Source organism: Oryctolagus cuniculus, chromosome 8, assembly GCF_964237555.1.
Source record: "Oryctolagus cuniculus chromosome 8, mOryCun1.1, whole genome shotgun sequence".
Classification (NCBI taxonomy): domain Eukaryota; kingdom Metazoa; phylum Chordata; class Mammalia; order Lagomorpha; family Leporidae; genus Oryctolagus; species Oryctolagus cuniculus.
Genome location: NC_091439.1, coordinates 77,590,041 through 77,611,363, shown reverse-complemented (window position 1 = coordinate 77,611,363; position 21,323 = coordinate 77,590,041). Strand labels below are relative to the sequence as shown.

Below are 21,323 nucleotides of genomic sequence, written 5' to 3'. Positions count from 1 at the left end.
GCAGCAGAAGATGGCCCAAGTACATAGGCCCCTACTACCCTTTTGGAATACCCAGATGGAGTTCAGACTCCTGGCTTCAGCCCTTGGAGCCCTTTGGGGAATGAACCAGAGAATGCAAGATCTCTCTCTCTCTTTCTCTTTCTCTCTGTGTGTCTCTCTCTCCTTCTCTCTATAACTCTGCCTTTCAAATAAATAAATCTTGAAGAAAAAAAAAACACACAGACACACACATGAATGCATACGCAAATCGAACAGGAAAAGCAAAGCAACCCAAGCAATAAGCAAGTGCTGCAGAATGAGGAACAATCCTAGCAAGCACCAACTGACCACAGAGGTCTCGAGGGCTGGACCTCATGGTGCGTCTACCCAAAGACCAGACAGCGCTCCTATGGACCCCTCTCATTCTTGTTCAGGATTCTGGGAATGCAGGGTCTTCTGCATGGAAGGGTCAACCATACCAGCTGATGCGAAGTACTCCAAAGCCTGCTGAGCCGGTCCATGGAACATGAGTTTTCCTGAGGCCAGTAAGGTGAGGCTATCAAACAACTTGAAAATGGAATACCGAGGCTGATGAATGGAGAAGATGATGGTTCGGCCCTGCTTAGACATTCTAAGTTAAAAGAGAGAAAAGAAGTCATTCAGTAGCTGAAAGTTGTACTTCTTAGTAACATAATTTAGTACTGCCTTTGGAACACGTGATCCTGATTTAATTTGATTTTTCTCTAACCTCTCATATTACCCACCTGGAAGATGGGAAATCTACATTCAATGCTATTATTTTTAAAAAATATTTATATATTTACTCGAAAGTCAGAGTTACACAGAGAGAGGAGAGGCAGAGAGAGAGAGAGAGAGAGAGAAAGAGAGAGAGAGGTGTCTGTCTTCCATCTGCTGGTTCACTCCCCAGTTGTCCGCAATGGCTGGAGCTGCGCAGATCTAAAGCCAGGAGCCAGGAGCTTCTTCCAGGTCTCCCACATGGGTGCAGGGGCCCAAGGACTTGGGCCATCTTCTACTGCTTTCCTAGGCCACAGCAGAGAGCTGGTTTCAATACTATTATTAATAAAGGTGTGGGAAGCCAGTGTCGTAGCACAGTGTGTTAAGCCACCACCTGCAATGCCGGCATCCTACCAGTTTAAGTCTCAGTTTCTCCACTTCTGATCCAGCTCCTTGCTAATGTGCTGGGGAAAGCAGCAGAAGATGGCCCAAGTGCTTGGAACCATGCATCCAGGTCTCCCACATGTCTCTCCCTCTCTCTCTCTCTGTAACTCTGCCTTGCAAATAAATAAATAAGTCTTAAAATTAAAAAAAGATGAGGGTTTCTTACAGTGTGCTCCATAGAGAGTATAGAATCAACTATAACATTTACTAAAAAGGCAGATTCCTGGGTAGTCTTTCCAGTCGCTGCATTAGAATCTGTGAAGATGGGTCTAGGGAGTCCTGTGTAATTTTAACCAGCACTCGACTCTTGGGGGCGGAGCCAAGATGGCGGAATAGTGAGGGCGCGCACCGATAGTCCGGGAAAATTTAGTTTAATAAAAGCGGAGTTACGGTAGCCTCAGAAAAAGGATCAGGAAAAAATTGCAGAGGAAACTCTTCCGGAGCTATTCGCTGTGACTCAAAGGACCTACTGGGAGAGCAGGGTCGCCCACCACGCGGAAGCTGAACCGCAGGAGCCGCAGAGTCAGAGCGCCAGTGCCAGAAGGGGAGTCTATGTGACAAAGACACCAGCAGGGAGAGGAGGGACGCCCAGGGCTCCGAGTCCACACATTGGCGCTGGAAGCGGAGGTGAGCTCAGTAACCAGAGATATTGGCGGGGAAACGGCAGACAGAATTTTAGAGGGACGCGGGTTTTGAAGCGGGAAAGTCCAACAGACTGACTACAGGAGAGAAGGAAAAATAAATAAATAAATAAATAAATAAATAAATAAATAAATAAATGGTGGGGGCATACTGGTACAGACAAGTTCCACCCTCCGCCAACCTTGCAAAGGCAAGCAAGAGACAAAGAGCTGGGATATACATAATAAAAGGGGAGAGTTAAGGCTACAATTCAGTAGCCTAGGCAACCCAGTGTGAGTCCTCAGGAGAAACCAAGCCTGCACAGACTCTTTGGGTAGAAGCCAGAGATCGGAAGCTAAATACCATCCATTCTGCTCAGCCTTGCAGTATTACTTACCTCCTGAACAAAAAATAAAATAAAATAAATAAATGAATAAATAAATAAATAAAGAGAGATTTACCACGCATAACGTGAGGGTGTCACCTTTGCACACCTGTAACCCTGAAACCAAGCAGAGCTCTCAGGCCACACCCATCTCAAGCCTCCAAGGCTCCTCCAACAGCAGGCAGTCCACTTAACATGGACATAATAAAATAATAAAAAAAAAAAACCTCACAGTGAGGGAAACAGAATGAACCATGCCAAGCAATAAACACAGAAATCGAGGGAACAAGATCAATGATGACATTATGATGCCTCCAAATAAACAAAACACCCCAAGCCAAGATTATGAAGATGATGAGATAGAAGAAATGTAAGATACGGATTTCAAAAAATTTATGATAAGAACATTTAGAAGTTTTCAAAAACAAATCCTTGAAGTACAGAAATCCTTATTGGACAGGATTGAAAATCTCTCTCATGAAAATGAAATTTTAAGGAAGAATCAAATGAAACGCAGAAACCAGTAGAGCAGGAAAGTGTGATAGCAAAGAGAAATCAAAATGAAATGAAGAGCTCAATAGATCTAATGACAAACACATTAGAGAGCCTTAAAAACAGAATGGGTGAAGCAGAAGAGAGAATATCAGACTTAGAAGACAGAGAACAGGAAAGGATACAGTCAAACCAAAGAAAAGAAGAGGAAATTAGAAATCTAAAACATATTGTCGGGAATCTACAGGATACTATTAAAAAACCCAACATTCGGGTTCTAGGAGTTCCTGAAGGCATGGAGAGGGAGAAAGGATTAGAAGGCCTTTTTAGTGAGATACTAGCAGAGAACTTTCCGGGTCTGGAGAAGGACAGAGACATCCTAGTACAGGAAGCTCATAGAACCCCCCGTAAACATGACCAAAAGAGATCCTCACCACGACACGTTATAATTAAACTCACCACAGTGAAACATAAAGAAAAGATCCTAAAATGTGCAAGAGAGAAACGTTAGATTACTCTCAGAGGATCTCCAATCAGACTCACAGCAGACTTCTCATCAGAAACACTACAGGCTAGGAGGGAATGGCGAGACATAGCACAGGTGCTAAGGGAGAAAAATTGCCAGCCCAGAATATTATATCCTGCTAAGCTCTCATTTGTGAATGAAGGTGAAATAAAGACCTTTCATAGCAAACAGAAATTGAAAGACTTTGTGGCCACTTGTCCGGCCCTGCAAAAGATACTTAAAGATGTGCTACACTCAGAAACACAGAAACACGGCCATCAATATGAAAGAAGGGAAAGGAAGAACACCTACCAGTAAAAGAGCATGGGAAGCTCAAAGCTTATACTAGAAAATATCTCCGGAAAAGTGGCAGGGCAAAGTCACTATGTATCAATAGTCACATTAAACTTGAATGGCCTGATCTGTCCAGTTAAAAGACACAGACTGGCTGACTAGCTTAAGGAACAACACCCAACTATTTGTTGCCTACAAGAAACACATCTCTCTCACAAAGATGCATGCAGACTGAAAGTGAAAGGTTGGAAAAAGATATTCCATGCCAACAGAAACCAAAAAAAAGCAGGTGTAGCCATCTTAATATCAGACAAAATAAACTTTAACACAAAAACTGTTAAGAGAGACAAAGAGGGGCACTATATAATGATTAAAGGTTCAATTCAACAGGAAGATGTAACTATTATAAATGTATATGCACCTAATTATAGGGCACCGGTCTATTTAAAATATATGTTAAGGGACTTAAAGGGAGACTTAGATTCCAATACAATAGTACTGGGGGACTTCAATACTCCACTCTCAGAAATAGATAGATCATCCAGACAGAAGATCAACAGGGAAACAGCAGATTTAATCGACACTATTGCCCAAATGGATCTAACAGATATCTACAGAACTTTCAATCCTAAATCTAAAGACTTTACATTCTTCTCAGCAGTGCATGGAACCTTCTCTAGGACTGATCACATACTAGGCCATAAAGCAAGTCTCAGAAAATTTAAAAGAATTAGAATCATACCATGCAGCTTCTCAGACCACAGCAGAACGAAGCTGGAAATTAGCAACTCAGGAAACCCCAGAAAGTATGCAAACACATGGAGACTGAACAACATGCTCCTGAATGAACACTGGGTCATTCAAGAAATCAAAAGAGAAATCAGAAACTTTCTGGAAGTAAATGAGGATAACAACACAACATATCAAAACTTATGGGATACGGCAAAAGCAGTATTGAGAGGCAAATTTATAGCAATAGGGGCCTATATCAAGAAATTGGAAAGGCACCAAATAAATGAGCTTTCAGCGCATCTCAAGGACCTAGAAAATTTGCAGCAAACCAGACCCAAATCTAGTAGGAGAAGAGAAATAATTAAAATCAGAGAAGAAATTAACAGGATTGAATCCAAAAAAAAAAAAAATTACAAAAAATCAGCCAAGTGAAAGCTGGTTTTTTGAAAAAATAAACAAAATTGACACCCCATTGGCCCAACTAACTAAAAAAAGAAGAGAAAAGACCCAAATCAATAAAATCAGAGATGAAAAAGGAAACGTAACAACAGACACCACAGAAATAAAAAGAATCATCAGAAATTACTACAAGGACTTGTATGCCAGCACAAGAAAATCTATCAGAAATGGATATGCAATCTACCTAAATTGAACCATGAAGACATAGAAAACCTAAATAGACCCATAACTGAAACAGAAATTGAAAGCGTAATAAAGGCTCTCCCAACAAAGAAAAGCCCAGGACCAGATGGATTCACTGCTGAATTCTACCAGACATTTAAAGAAGAACTGATTCCATTTCTTCTCAAACTATTCAGAACAATCGAAAAAGAGGGAATCCTCCCAAATTCTTTCTATGAAGCCAGCATCACCTTAATCCCTAAGCCAGAGAAAGATGCAGCACTGAAAGAAAATTATAGACCAATATCCCTGATGAACATAGATGCAAAAATCCTCAATAAAATTCTCACCAATAGAATACAACAACACATCAGAAAAATCATCCACCCAGACCAAGTGGGATTTATCCCTGGTATGCAGGGATGGTTCAACATTCGCAAATCAATCAATGTGATTCACCACATTAACAGAAAAACCATATGATTATCTCAATAGATGCAGAGAAAGCATTCGATAAGATTCAACACCCTTTCATGATGAAAACTCTAAGCAAATTGGGTCTAGAAGGAACATTCCTCAATATAATCAAAGCAATTTATGAAAAGCCCACAGCCAGCATCCTATTGAATGGGGAAACGTTGGAAGCATTTCCACTGAGATCTGGCACCAGACAGGGATGCCCACTCTTACCACTGCTATTTAACATATTTCTGGAAGTTTTAGCCAGAGCCATCAGACAAGAAAAAGAAATTAAAGGGATACAAATTGAGAAGGAAGATGTCAAACTATCCCTCTTTGCAGACAATATGATTCTTTACTTAGAGGATCCAAAGAACTCTACTAAGAGAATATTGGAACTCATAGAGGAGTTTGGCAAAGTGGCAGGATATAAAATCAATGCACAAAAATCAACAGCCTTTGTATACACAAGCAATGCCACGGCTGAGAAAGAACTGCTAAGATCAATCCCATTCACAATAACTACAAAAACAATCAAATACCTTAGAATAAACTTAACCAAGGATGTTAAAGATCTCTACAATGAGAATTACAAAATCTTAAAGAAAGAAATAGAAGAGGATACCAAAAAATGGAAAAATCTTCCATGCTCATGGATTGGAAGAATCAACATCATCAAAATGTGCATTCTCCCAAAAGCAATTTATAGATTCAATGCAATCCCAATCAGGATACCAAAGACATTCTTCTCAGATCTAGAAAAAATGATGCTGAAATTCATATGGAGGCACAAGAGACCTCGAATAGCTAAAGCAATCTTGTACAACAAAAACAAAGCCAGAGGCATCACAATACCAGATTTCAGGACATACTACAGGGCAGTTGTAATCAAAACAGCATGGTACTGGTACAGAAACAGATGGATAGACCAATGGAACAGAATTGAAACCCCAGAAATCAACCCAAACATCTACAGCCAACTTATATTTGATCAAGGATCTAAAACCAATTCCTGGAGCAAGGACAGTCTATTCAATAAATGGTGCTGGGAAAACTGGATTTCCACGTGCAGAAGCATGAAGCAAGACCCCTACGTTACACCTTACACAAAAATCCACTCAACATGGATTAAAGACCTAAATCTACGACCTGACACTATCACGTTATTAGAGAACATTGGAGAAACCCTTCAAGATATTGGCACAGGCAAAGAGTTTCTGGAAAAGACCCGGGAGGCACAGGCAGTCAAAGCCAAAATCTACTATTGGGATTGCATCAAATTGAGAAGTTTCTGTACTGCAAAAGAAACAGTCAGGAGAGTGAAGAGACAACCGACAGAATGGGAAAAAATATTTGCAAACTATGCAACAGATAAAGGGTTAATAACCAGAATCTACAAAGAGATCAAGAAACTCCACAACAACAAAACAAACAACCCACTTAAGAGATGGGACAAGGACCTCAATAGACATTTTTCAAAAGAGGAAATCCAAATGGCCAACAGGCCCATGAAAAAATGTTCAAGGTCACTAGCAATCAGGGAAATGCAAATCAAAACCACAATGAGGTTTCACCTCACCCCGGTTAGAATGGCTCACATACAGAAATCTACCAACAACAGATGCTGGCGAGGATGTGGGAAAAAAGGAACACTAACCCACTGTTGGTGGGAATGCAAACTGGTCAAGCCACTATGGAAGTCAGTCTGGAGATTCCTCAGAAACCTGAATATAACCCTACCATTCGACCCAGCCATCCCACTCCTTGGGATTTACCCAAAGGAATTTAAATTGGCAAACAAAAAAGTGGTCTGCACCCTAATGTTTATTGCAGCACAATTCACAATAGCCAAGACCTGGAACCAACCTAAATGCCCATCAACGGTAGACTAGATAAAGAAATTATGGGATATGTACTCTTTAGAATACTATACCGCAGTAAGAAACAACAAAATCCAGTCATTTGCAACAAAATGGAGGAATCTGGAACACATCATGCTGAGTGAAATAAGCCAGTCCCAAAGGGACAAATACCATATGTTCTCCCTGATTGGTGACAACTGACTGAACACAAAAAAGGAAACCTGTTGAAGTGAAATGGACACTATGAGAAATGGTGACTTGATCAGCATAGCCCTGACTGTTAATGAACAACTTAATACATTATCCCTCTTAGTAGTTTTTTTTTTGTCTGTTCTACTTAATATGACTGGTTTAATTCTGTAATTAATACACAGTTATTCTTAAGTGTTGAAATTTAACTGAAATGTGATCCCTGTTAAACATAAGAGTGGGAATAAGAGAGGGAAGAGATGTACAATTTGGGACATGCTCAAGCTGACTTGCCCCAAATGGTAGAGTTAGAAACATACCAGGGGACTCCAATTCAATCCCATCAAGGTGGCATGTACCAATGCCATCTCACTACTCCAAGTGATCAATTTCAGTTCACAATTGATCATAATGAAAGGACTAAGAGTCAAAGGGAGCACATAAACAAGTCTAGTATCTGCTAACACCAACCGATAGAATAAATAAAGGGGAGAGTGATCCAACATGGGAAGTGAGATACTCAGCAGACTCATAGAATGGCGGATGTCCTAAATAGCACTCTGGCCTCAGAATCAGCCCTAAAGGCACTCGGATCTGGCTGAAAAGCCCATGAGAGTATTTCAGGCATGGAAAGCCAAGACACTCTGGCAAAAAGATCTCTGTGAGTGAGATCCCAGTGGAAAGAACAGGTCTTCAAAGAGGGAGGTGCCTTTCTCTGAAGGGAGGAGAGAACCTCCACTTTGACTATGACCGTGTCTAAACAAGATAAGAGTCGGAGAACTCAAGGGGCTTCCATAGCCTTGGAAACTCATAACTGGTGAATAGGGAGATTACTGATGCCATAAACAGGAGTGTCAATTGGTAAAGTCAACAACAGGAGTCACTGTGCACTTACTCCTCATGTAGGATCTCTGTCCTTAACGTGCTGTACACTGAGGCTTAATGCTATAACGAGTACTCAAACAGTATATTTCACTTTGTGTTTCTATGGGGGTGCAAACGACTGAAATCTTTACTTAATGTACACTAAACTGATCTTCTGTAAAAAAAAAAAAGAAAGAAAGAAAGAAAGAAATTATCAATTCCCAACTTGACTCTCACTGGGATTAAACATGACAATAGGTCAGATCTGATTTCATCATCATTTAAAAAAAATCATCTATTATTTTTCACTTTATGTTTCTGTGTGGGAGCAAACTGTTGAAATACTTACTTAAGGTATACTAAGCTGATCTTCTGTATATTAAGATAATCGAAAATGAATCTTGATGTGAATGGAAGGGGAGAGGGAGTGGGAAAGGGGAGGGTTGTGGGTGGGAGGGACGGTATGGGGGGGGAAGCCATTGTAACACATGAGTCGTACTTTGGAAATTTATATTCATTAAATAAAAGATAAAAAAAAATACACAGTTATTCTTAAGTGTTGAAATTTAACTGAAATGTGATCCCTGTTAAACATAAGAGTGGGAATAAGAGAGGGAAGAGATGTACAATTTGGGACATGCTCAAGCTGACTTGCCCCAAATGGTAGAGTTAGAAACATACCAGGGGACTCCAATTCAATCCCATCAAGGTGGCATGTACCAATGCCATCTCACTAGTCCAAGTGATCAATTTCAGTTCACAATTGATCATAATGAAAGGACTAAGAGTCAAAGGGAGCACATAAACAAGTCTAGTACCTGCTAATACTAACCGATAGAATAAATAAAGGGGAGAGTGATCCAACATGGGAAGCGAGATACTCAGCAGACTCATAGAATGGCGGGTGTCCTAAACAGCACTCTGGCCTCAGAATCAGCCCTAAAGGCATTCGGATCTGGCTGAAAAGCCCATGAGAGTATTTCAGGCATGGAAAGCCAAGACACTCTGGCAAAAAAAAAAAAAAACTAAATGAAAGATCTCTGTGAGTGAGATCCCAGTGGAAAGAACAGGTCTTCAAAGAAGGAGGTACCTTTCTCTGAAGGGAGGAGAGAACCTCCACTTTGACTATGACCTTGTCTAAACAAGATAAGAGTCGGAGAACTCAACGGGCTTCCATAGCCTTGGAAACTCATGACTGGAGCATGGGGAGATTACTGATGCCATAAACAAGAGTGTCAATTTGTAAAGTCAACAACAGGAGTCACTGTGCACTTACTCCTCATGTAGGATCTCTGTCCTTAGCATGCTGTACATTGAGACTTAATGCTATAACGAGTACTCAAACAGTATATTTCACTTTGTGTTTCTATGGGGGTGCAAACTGTTGAAATCTTTACTTAATGTATACTAAACTGATCTTCTGTAAAAAAAAAAAAAAAGAAGAAGAAGAAGAAGAAGAAGAAGAAGAAGAAATAATTATCAATTCCCAACTTGACTCTCACTGGGATTAAACATGACAATAGGTCTGATCTGATTTCATCATCATTTAAAAAATCATCTATTTTTCACTTTATGTTTCTGTGTGGGGGCAAACTGTTGAAATCTTTACTTAATGTATGCTAAACTGATCTTCTGTAGATAAAGAGAATCAAAAATGAATCTTGATGTGAATGGAAGGGAGAGGGAGTGGGAGAGGGGAGGGTTGCGGGTGGGAGGGACGTTATGGGGGGTAAGCCATTGTAATCCATAAGCTTTACTTTGGAAATTTATATTCATTAAATAAAAGTTAAAAAAAAATTTTAACCAGCACTCCAGGTTGTCTGTGAGTATGCTCCAGTGTGAGAGGTATTTATACACTAGCATCAACGCAATGGTGGTATGCCCAGTTCTCACTGCTGATTCGATTAACATCACCAAGTACTTGGAGTATCTTTGCTGAATGCCTTAGAGATAACTTCTTTTCAATTTCACAGGACTCTTATAAGGGAGTTCCACTGGTATTACCACTTTCATTTTACAGATAAGGTCGAAAGGGTCAAAACTGGCCAAGGTGTCCTGGTGTAGTAGGGTGCAAGCCTTAGATTTGATCTCTGGTCTCACTCCATGTCAGAGACAGCACTAAGCTACCTGTTCAGCAGAGTTAGCACTTATAAGAAACAAAGGCCAAAATCACTATTCAAAAGTATCACTCAAAGGATTTTATGAGAAGAATCACTTCACTGTTAGCATTTTTAAGCACCTACCATAGGTTAGCAACATGCACAAGTGTATGCTGGCTCACTGAAGATCAGGGCAGGAAATCAATAATTTCAATTCAATATTGAAAAGTAACTAGAGGGGCCGGTGCTCAGGTGCAGCAAGTTAATGCCCTGGCTTGATCCAGCTCCCTGCTAATGCACCTGGGAAGGCTGTGGAGGATGGCCCAAATGCTTGGGACCAGGCATCAACATAGAGGACCCGGATGGAGTTCTATGCTCCTGGCTTTGGCCTGCCAGCCCTGGTGTGGCCACATGAATGAATAAATAATTTTTACAAAGAACAATGTTCTCACAGAGTTTACCTTTTCAGGAGCAGAAGGACAGCATTTGCTGTGCTTGAGTCTAAGCCGGTAGTGGGCTCATCCAGGAACAAGATGGAAGGATCCGTAATGAGCTCCATTCCTATACTGGTCCTTTTCCTCTCCCCTCCGGACACCCCACGGATAAACTGAGTTCCAACCTAAAACACAAATTTATCAGCATCGTCAACAAAACCACCACAGTCACTCACACCGGGACCTCCCAGCATCGCCACCCCTTAGGAGACTTTTCCATCTCACTGTCCTCGTTCAATACAAACAGCAAACCATGAAGCCCGGGAGGAGGACGGTGGTCTGCTGTGTGAACTACGGCTCGGGTCAGAGCTGCTGATGAGGCCCAGGTCTAACAGTTCACAGTGTTCCTTACCAAGTCAGCTAGTTTTAAGACGGTCACATTAGAATGCTCAAACATGGTGCTGATATAGTGGGATCACAGTCTAGAAGGGGAGACAGAGATGGGAGAGGAATGGATAGGTCTTCTAACAACCTCCCTCACTCATGTCGGCAGTCGCCAGGTGGACGAAGGAGACTGGACGCGGGCAGCCAGGAAACTCACTCTCTCCCACACCCTATTAGCGCTGAGGTACCCCAGACTGACCCTGTGCACACCCTGCCTCCCGCAGAATTAACCCTGGTCCACTGTTTCAGACAAATCCAGAAGGCAGGATATTCTACAGGGCAATGGGTTCCACTTTTTCAGCCAGACGATGTCACTTTGGTAGTGAAAAGCAGAAGACGACTTTGGGGCGACAGGAAGTAGGAATCAACTTTTACATTAAGAATCTCCAGAGACGGGTGGACAGCTGGCACGGCAGTTAAGCCACACTCAGGAAGCCGGCTCTCCATACTCGAGTGGCTTCTTCAAGTCCTGCTCCTCGGCTTCCCATCCAGTCCCACGCTAATGCGCACCCTGGGAGGCAGCAGGTGATGGCTTACGTACCTGCGTCCCTGCCACCTATGTGAGCAACCTGGATGGAGTTCCAGGCTCCCGACTTTAGCCTGGCCCAGCCCCAGCAGTTGCAGGCATTTGGGGAAAGATTTAGAGGATGGAAGACCCGTCTCTCTGTCGTTCTGTTTCTCCTCCTTTCATATAAAATGAAAATAAATAAATCTTTTAAAAGTTTTTTAAATTTATTTATTTATTTTAAAGTCAGAGTTACACAGAGAGGAGAGGCAGAGAGAGAGAGAGAGAGGTCTTCCATCCGCTGGTTCACTCCTCAATTTGCCGCAACAGCCAGTGCTGTGCTGATTCGAAGCCAGCAGCCAGGAGCTTCTTCCAGGTCTCCCACATGGGTGCATGGGTGCAGGGGCCCAAGCACTTGGGCCATCTTCCACTGCTTTTCCAGGCCATAGCAGAGAGCTGGATCAGAAGTAGATCAGGCGGGACTCGAACCAGTGCCCATATGGGATGCTGGCACTGCAGGCCGTGGCTTTACTCGCTACGCCACAGCGCTGGACTCTTCAAAGTTATTTTTTAAAAAAAGAGTTTCCAAAGAGAGAATGAAATGCAACCTCGGCCCTTGTGCCCTGGATCCTAGTATCAGCCGAGCTACAAAAGTCACCTGGAGACAATCTGGGAAATGTGAATGCATGCAGGTGCGACACGGTTGATGCTATGAAGAAACTGTTCCTTCTGTTGATAATGGTGTTGTGGTAACGTAGGCAAATGTCCTCACTGTTTTACAGATGCATAGTGAGTGTGCAGGGGTTAAGTATGACTTTCTTTAAACTATGTCAGTGAGAAAAAACCTGACGTAATTGTGGACTAAGATGTTAACAACTGAGAAATCTAGGTGAACAGTATTAGTAATCATACTCGTATTAATTACCTAATAATCATATAATTAATACAGCAATCAATGTTCTCTACTTTCTGTTTAAAATTCCATGAAAAGTAAAAAACATCTAAAATGTGTTATTTCTTTTTCTTTTCTTTTTTTTTTTTTTTTTTCACAGGCAGAGTGGACAGTGAGAGAGAGAGACAGAGAGAAAGGTCTTCCTTTGCCGTTGGTTCCCCCTCCAATGGCGGCCGCGGCCGGCGCGCTGCGTCCAGTGCACCACGCTGATCCAATGGCAGGAGCCAGGTACTTCTCCTGGTCTCCCATGGGGTGCAGGGCTCAAGCACTTGGGCCATCCTCCACTGCACTCCCTGGCCACAGCAGAGAGCTGGCCTGGAAGAGGGGCAGCTGGGACAGGATCCGGCGCCCCAACCGGGACTAGAACCCGGTGTGCCAGTGCCGCAGGCGGAGGATTAGCCTAATGAGACGTGGCGCCGGCCTAAAATGTGTTATTTCAATCAATTATTTCATTCAATGAGACCACATGAATTCTAAGACGTCACCAACTGCCTTTGTGTATTTTCCCCACAAATCCAAGTAACTTAGGGTAATGATGCCTAGTGGTAAAGAACAGAGTAGAAGAAAGGACTTTACTGAAAATATGTGGAGCCAAAGCAAAGCTAGCTCAGAAAACAAAAATAAGGACTAAATGGGGACACCTCAGTTACTCTTCCAAACAAAATACAGCAAAACATGGTCAGTGTCATAGGAAGCAGCAGCCAAGTGTCCCCTGCTTCACTGCCATTGAGTGAGGGTTCTCACAGGGATTAAACCATATTCACCACACTGCAGAAGCTCACTTCTCTTGCTCTCTCTCCTTCTCCCCCCAACCACAACTCAAATCTAATCGGGTTGTTTTAATGGAGCAGGTGTTTAGTCCAGCACTGAGGTCACCTGTGTTCCACATTAGAGTGCCTGCCTGGATTAGATTCCCAGCTCCGATTCCTGATTCCTAACATAGGCCCTGGTAGGCAGCAGGTCATTAGGCTCCCACCACCCAAGTGGCAGACCTTGACTGAACTTGATTCAGCCCCAGCTGTTGCAGGCATCTGGCAAGTGAACCAGTGAATGGAAGCTCCTGTCTCTACTTCTTTCTGCTTTTATCCATCTGTCTGTCTACCAATCTATTAACCTATCAATAACAACATCTCTCTCTGCCTCTCAAATTTAAAAAAGAAAAATAAATAACAAGCTCATTTTCACCCAAAGCATCAAGTGGATTTTCAGCAAAAATTCCATACCTATTAATGAACTGTATGGTTCACTTATTTTTTTCTTCCTAATCCTGCACAACTCACAAAAAAGATACTTTGTTCACTCTTTCTTAATCCTACACACAACTGTATCTCTTAAGCCTCAAAGACAACTTGGTATATAACAGTCTATACATATAAATTGTTAGAAGAAAAGAAAGGAAGGAGATGATGGGAGACAAAAACGCCAAGAGGAAGGCTGCAGAAAAATAACTTGGACACTACACAGACCAGAAATAAATCCTTATTTGACCAAATATAATTCTGGAAGCCAATTATAGCCATATTAAACATTCGGACCAAGAATCCTGAGGTTCTTGCCGTTTATCAATTCCAGAAATATTTGTCCACAAAGCCATGGAACACAGTCCCCAAAGGAAGACAGGGAAAACAACAGTGAACAAGGGAAGAACAAACAAGGAGAGGACAAGTTGGTGCAGAGCTGCCAGTGCACCTGACTTCCCCGGTGAGGGTGGCAGGGCACGAGAAAGCCTTTCCCCTTTGGGCCACACCCCATTTCCGGGATGCATCCATTGTTAAGAGTTCTGTGCAGGAACCTTCCCACCGTGGAACGAGCCACGTTTGCCCACACACATTATAGCAAGCTCGGAATCAGAGTCCCGTCGCCGACTCAGGGGAGATCCAACGTGCTGTCTCTGACCCCACGCGTTTCCTTCACATTACCTTGGAATCTGCCACTTTTTTCAGACCCAGCTCTCGAATGACCTTGTTAATCCGTTCATTTTTTCATGGTTCGACATAGTGGTTGGAAGCCGAAGCGCTGCGGAGAACTGCAAGTTTTCTCTCACCGTCAGAGTGCCCATCACGACATCATCCTAAAGGGAAAATGGCATCGGAATGAGACCTAGCAAGTCTTTTCCAAGATCATCACGCTCCAGTGTGTGTGTAACTAATGCACAAAAATAACACACCTAGAGTGAAGTCCTGGCCCTTTCAGGAAGGCACTGATAACTGTGTGCAGAAGCAGCTACAGGCCTCAGGGAACTGTTTCCATCCCCTCCCCTGCACGGCCAACTAGAACACAGGAAGGGTCACCACCACAGCACCCATTTCCAGACTGCCCTACACAAGGGTTTGCCAAAACATCTCTCTATGCAGGGACCAGCAGGAAGGGTGAAGGCAGGACCAAAGAGGACAACCGTGGTACCCTGTAGGATGGACCCAATAACTAGAATTGACATCACTGCCCTGCCGAGGGTCACACCCCAGGTGCCCCCACCTTTCCATGGAACACACCCTCAAGCTTATGGAAGATTATGAAAATCCGGTGTCACAAACGCTGTTTCCACAAGCGCACTAATGATCGATTGGATGCACACTCCACCAGCAGCCAAGATGCTTGCCCATAGAGAAATGCCAACCCAGGAATACTTACTTGCACCACATACCCCGAATTACACTTGAAATTGGCAGGCTGTGGTGCTCCGTTTATCAAAACATCTCCAGTCAACCCGTGTGGATCTTTCCTGGCAGCCAACACATCCAACAACCTATCAAAGGACACAGATGTCAGGGTCTCTTCCTCTCCAGCACAGGCTATGCACCAAAACCTGAATCCAAACTCTGCTCAAGTTAGACAAACAACTGGAATAAATGTTTAAACATTTCCTATTGCTACTGCAGGGAGTCAAAAGTTACATACAGCTTTTCAATTGTGTGGAGGTGCCAGAGCCCCTGACCCCTAAGTTGATCACTGTCAACTCCACTCGTATATTTAAATTCTCACCTTCCTTTTCTCATGATACACTGAAATAATGCCCAAAAACACAAAAGCAAGACACCATGACTGATCTGGCACAGAGCCCCCCAGTGACTCTCCCAGTTGTCCAGCCTCGGTGGTTCCTACAGAGGCAATGCGTTCCTTTATCTCAGGCTCAGGCTCACTTAGACCTTTGGCTCTGTCCTCTGACTTTTAATATGATCCTCTTCTCTCTCCCCATCCCATTAGCTCTTAATATGGCCAACCTCTGCCAATCAACTTATCCTGTCTCATTAGTAACGCTGACCTAGTAAGACCTCCTGTTCCTTGGGACAGAACCACAAACTAACACAACTGCATGGTGTCCACAGCACCTTGACACTGACTGGGCACACACAGCAAATGCACAACCAATGCCCATGAAAGTGATTCTGGAAAGCATATGACAATTGCACAGCAGACACCTGCTTGGACTCTTTTATACTCACGAGGATTTGCCTCCACCTGTAGGTCCCAGGATGGCATTGAGGCCAGGCTTCATGATCCCACTGTAAACACAAAAGCATACGAATTTACTTTTCCACTCAACACTGAATATATTCAATGAAGGTCGATGAGATTATAGACAGAAAACAAGCACAACCAACTCTTAAAGACAAAAGATGTGAACAGAAGTCTAGTGTACAAAATATGTTTATCACAGTAAGAAAGTGACTCTTGTCCTCTAAATTCCTCTCATTTCTTCTCCAAACCTCTTATAGCTTTTACAAAGTGACACATCCAGCATTCACAATTCCTTGAAAAGTACCATTTAAAAAAAAAAAAAACAGAGTTAGAATCAGAGAGGGAGAGACAGAGAGAAAGATTTTCCATCTGCTGGTTCACTCCCCAAATGGCTGCAATGGCTGGACTAGGCTAGGCTGAAGCCAGGTGCTTCATCCAGGTCTCCCACGTGGGTGCAGGGGCCTCAGTATGTAGTCCACCCTCCATTGCTTTCCCAGACACATTAGCAAGAAGCTTGACTGGAAGTAGAAAAGCTACTGCCAGACACATTAGCAAGAAGCTTGATTCGAAGTAGAACAGCTGGGACACAAACTGGCACCCATGTGGGATGCTGGCATTGAAGCAGGCAGCTTAACTCACTACATCACAAAGCCAGCCCAGAAAAAGTAACCTTCTTGTGAAGTATCTCTGTTACACTTACTCTTCTTGACACAGAATCAGGACAGAACAGCTTCTGAGTATTATTTCACTATCAACCTCTTCAGGCCACCTCACTTGCAACCTAGTCAAGTTCTATACACTTAATTAATCACTGAATTGTAGAATACCAATAGCAGTGTTTGCACTGCTAAAATCTAATAACAACAACAACAACAAAAAAACCCACATCTTAAATAGAGATCCAAAAGTGAGGGGCTGGCGTTGTGGCATAACAGGTTAAGCTATCACCTGCAAAGCCAGCATCCAATATGAGTGCCAGTTCAAGTTCCAACTGCTCCACTTCTGATCCAGCTCCCTGCTAAAGTGACTGAGAAAGTGGACCCTGCACCCATGTGGGAGACCCGGAACAAGCTCCTGGCTCCTGCTTTTGCCTGACCTAGCCCAGGCTATTTCAGCCATTTGGGGAGTGAACCAGCACTCTCTCATTCTCTCTCTCTCTCTTTCCCTCCTTCCCTCCTTCCCTCCTTCCCTCCTTCCCTGTAACTCTGCCTTTGAAATAACTAAATTATTTAAAAAAAATAAAATCCAAAAACAAGAATAAGACACTTCAGAAGAAAAAAGAAAATATCAACACAGTTCTTAACCTCAAATAAAAGGGGAGAGAGGTCTTAATCCAATTAATAAAGTAAAACATACACCACAAAATATATCCTTTTCTTCTGTGTTGAATGTCAGACATGTTTAGAACTTCAGTAGGGGATGGGGAATCCACTAAGTGCATGTTTGAAGGTAGTGTGAATATTTGGATCGAGTATCAGAGCAGAAAAACCTGTAGCAGTGTTGACTCTGCTGAGACTCAAGAAGGCAACACAGAGAATGGTTAAGTGGAAAGAACCAGCGAAGGAAACTGAAGGACCAGTGCTCTGGCGTGGAGGGTAAAGCCACTAGTGCCGGCATCCCATACGGGCACCAGTTTGAGTCCCGGCTGCCCCTTTTCCAATCCAGCTCTCTGCTGTAGCCTGGGAAAGCAGTAGAAGATGACCCAAGTTCTTGGGCCCCTCACCCACATGGGAGATGTGGAAGAAGCTCTTGGATCCTGGCTTCAGATCAGATCAACTGTTCCCAAGAGTCCCACAGAGACAAGAGGGTGTTTTCCATGTGAAAGGTCAAAGCTGAAGCCACCTCATTCTCAGGAAAAAAAAAATTGTGAAGGCTTGAGCCAGCACACTGTGCTGATCCGAAGCCAGGAGCCACGTGCTTCTCCTGATCTCCCACTTGGGTACAGGGCCTAAGCACTTGGGCCATCCTCCACTGCCTTCCTGAGCCACAGCAGAGAGCTGGACTGGAAGAGGAGCAACCAGGACAGAATCCAGCACCCTGACCGGGACTAGAACCTGGGGTACCGGCACCGCAGGCGGAGGATTAGCCTAGTGAGCCACAGCACCGATTGATTCAGATCCTAATTTTCATTAGTTCACATTCCAACTACGTAAGTCAAGCTAAACTATAGTTGTGTTATATTTAAATACATTTTCTGCCTGTCAGAGAAAGTATTAAGGGAAAATATTAAGTTCATTGTTAAGACTAACAGGCCATTAAGTTAAAACAGGACAGATTTTTTCTTTTTTGTTTTCATGAAAAATGTTGAACTCTTCACTTAGTGTAGAGTTGGTCTTCTGTGTATAAAGATAACTGAAAACGGATCTTAGCGGCAAATGGGACTGGGAATGGGAGAGGGAGGAAGTGGAGGGGGGGAGTGAGAGTTGGAGGGCGGGTATGAACTATATTCCTAAAGTTCTACTTATGAAATGCATGCAGTTTGTATTCCTTAAATAAAAGATTTCTTTGGGCTAAAAAGAATTAAAAAAAAAAAAAAAGAAAATCAAAGTACTTGCTCAGTATACTGTCATTTCTACCTCCTTGCTTCAAGAACATAAAAGGCAGAAAGTGTTCAAGTACCTAAAAAGCACCTGACTTACAAAGTAAATCAGAAAGTCTTCTATTTCACAGATTAGAAAACCGAAGCTGAGAGTTTAAAATGATTTCCACTCAGAGCAGATGTTTAGCCTAGTGGTTAAAAGCACACATTCCACATCAGAGTAGCTAGGTTGGATTCCCGTCTCTGGCTCCTGACTCCAGCTTCCTGCTAATGCACCCATGGACAGTAGCAATGATGGCTCAAGAACCTGCGTCCCTGCCACTCATGTGGCATGGAGTCCCTAGCTTCCGGGTTCTACCTGGGCTTGCTCCAGTCACTGTGGCTACTTGGGGAGTGAACCAGCAAATGGGAGGGCTCTCTGTCTCTGTCTCTCTACCTCTCCAGTGAATAAATACAATTTTAAAATAAATAAGTAAAATAAAAATTATTTTCACCATTAAAAGAAAGCAGTAAATCAAACAGCCAGCCTCTTTCCATCAAAACTCAAGATTTATCCAGGAAAAAGCAAACGACACACCAATTGTTCAGCTGCCCAAGCAAAATATGGTGTACATGGTACAAACACTTCTAAAAACAATTTGGGAGCTGGTGCTGTCACACAGAAGGTTAAAGCCCTGGCCTGCAGCACCAGCATCCCATATGGGTGCCAGTTCATGTCCCTGCTGCTCCACTTCCAATCCAGCTCCCTGCTAATGCAGCAGAGGATGGCCCAAGTCCCCCAAGTCCTTGGGCCCCTGCACCCACATGGGAGACCAGGAAGAAGCTGCTGGCCTGGCTTCAGATCAGCTCAGCTCTGGCTGTTGTGGCCATCTGGGGAGTGAAGCAGCAGATGAAGACCTTCTCTCTCTCTCTCTTCTCTCTTTCTCTGTCTCTACCTTTTGGTAACTTTCAAATAAATAAAATAAAGCTTTAAAAAAAAAACAATTTGGCAGATCCTCTGAAAGTTAAACAGAAGCCTAACACGTGACCCAATCATTTCATCCCAGTCTAGCCTGAAGAAATGAAAGCATGTGTGTGAGTATCTGTACAAAGACCTGTGCCTAAGTGTTCGCAGCAGCCTTATTGGTAAAAGGCGAAACTATAAAGGTTCATCTCAGGTCAACAAAGCATCTCATAGAAAGCGCATGCACATACTTGATGTCTGACAGGATTTCTTTCTCAACTGTTTTGCGACACAGGAGAAAGCCACTCTTGACTTTTACTCGATAGCGGATGTTATGAAAACTTAACACGGCTCCCTCATGCGGTGTCTTCAGGTCGTTGGTGGCTGTCCCAGGGAGGCCATTGCTGTTTCTTTGTGACATTGGCACAAAAATCTGGACATCGTTGGAAGACATCGGGAAAGTTTCTGCCTTTCTGTGGGGGAAAAACAACTGTAAGTTGACAGTCCAGATAAACCAGATTATACACACTAGGTAACCGCGTCTAAAACGAGTCTGCTTTAACCCGTGCTGGACAGCCCACGTGGCTGTCATCTCACCGCAAAAAGAACAACCACCCAGGAAAAAGTGCAACAACAATTAGAAGTGAGCCTTGATTTTTTAAGGTCTAAAGGATGGAATAAATTTACAAAAAACACAGGGCCCTCTCAAACCATTCAGTTTCTGGGAATAACTTAGAATCAAGTGCCTTCCCAAAGAGGTTCACACCTCTCTTAAAATGTACCCCTGTAAAAAGTAAATAAATAAATAGGTCTGGGCCTCATAACTAATAAGGCCTTAAAGCCCACATATACTTTGAAGATGGAGGAATGTTTCTTTTATGCTGATTATACAGGGGTAGTCCGAGAAAACATAGCGAAGGTGTGGAAAGGTTTAGCAAGACAAAAAGGGAACGAGTGTCATAGAGTAACGGTTTGAGGCCTGGTTTAATCAGTCACCTTGGCTGACCACCCTTATATCCACCATTCTCGGTCCCCATGGGAGGCTTTTGTTAGCTTTGACCATAGGCCCGTGTTTCTTAATAAGCTTATAAATCAAAAAGTCAATAAATGGTAAAAGTTCACAAGTATAAAAGCATGTTCTTGTTAAGGAAAGTTCAAAGGAAAAGAGGTTTTTAAATAAAGGAAGGACATGGTTTGTAAAAAATTTTTTATCTTAATGGCTAGTTTATGCTATACTGGAATGGAAAAAAAGAAAGATCTGAGTAAGTTACAGAAGGTGTAAGAAAGTCACAAAATATTATGGGAAGAAGAAATTTTTGGTTACAAAACTATTAGTCTATTTTCTTTTACATAGAATCAAAATCTGATCCTCTTTTAAAACAATGAGTTAAAGTAATCTCTTATGTTCTCTTGATGTCTCTGTTAAATTCTAATTGCTTAAAAAAAGCTGAGTTTTTATTAAGAGCATGCGTGGTTCACAGATGGGTCAACAAAATATATGGGGCACCACAGATATTGGAAAGCTGTGGCATATAACGCAAAAACCACCATTGTATTAGAGTCCCAAGAAGAAAACCTTAGCAGTCAGTTTCCTGAATTACAATTAATATACCAGGCTCTAAAACATGAGAAAGGAAGGGAGTGTCACCTTTTTACTGATTCGTGGGCCATAGCTAATAGTCTAACTACCTCGATCACTAAATGGAAAAAGGATAATTGGCAAATTCATGGCAGACTCCTATGGGGGGATAAACTATGGAAAAAAG

General features: G+C 42.7%; 1 protein-coding gene across 1 annotated transcript in view; it reads right to left on the bottom strand.

The window, feature by feature from the left end:
* LOC100346814 (broad substrate specificity ATP-binding cassette transporter ABCG2-like) overlaps positions 1-21,323 on the bottom strand; it is a 52,198-nt gene that overhangs the window by 19,521 nt on the left and 11,354 nt on the right. Inside the window, 7 exon segments of the mRNA XM_051819578.2 lie at positions 459-610; positions 10,743-10,900; positions 14,536-14,600; positions 14,603-14,687; positions 15,248-15,362; positions 16,060-16,119; positions 19,809-20,030. Of these exon segments, the coding sequence (XP_051675538.2) occupies positions 459-610; positions 10,743-10,900; positions 14,536-14,600; positions 14,603-14,687; positions 15,248-15,362; positions 16,060-16,119; positions 19,809-20,030 (857 nt within the window).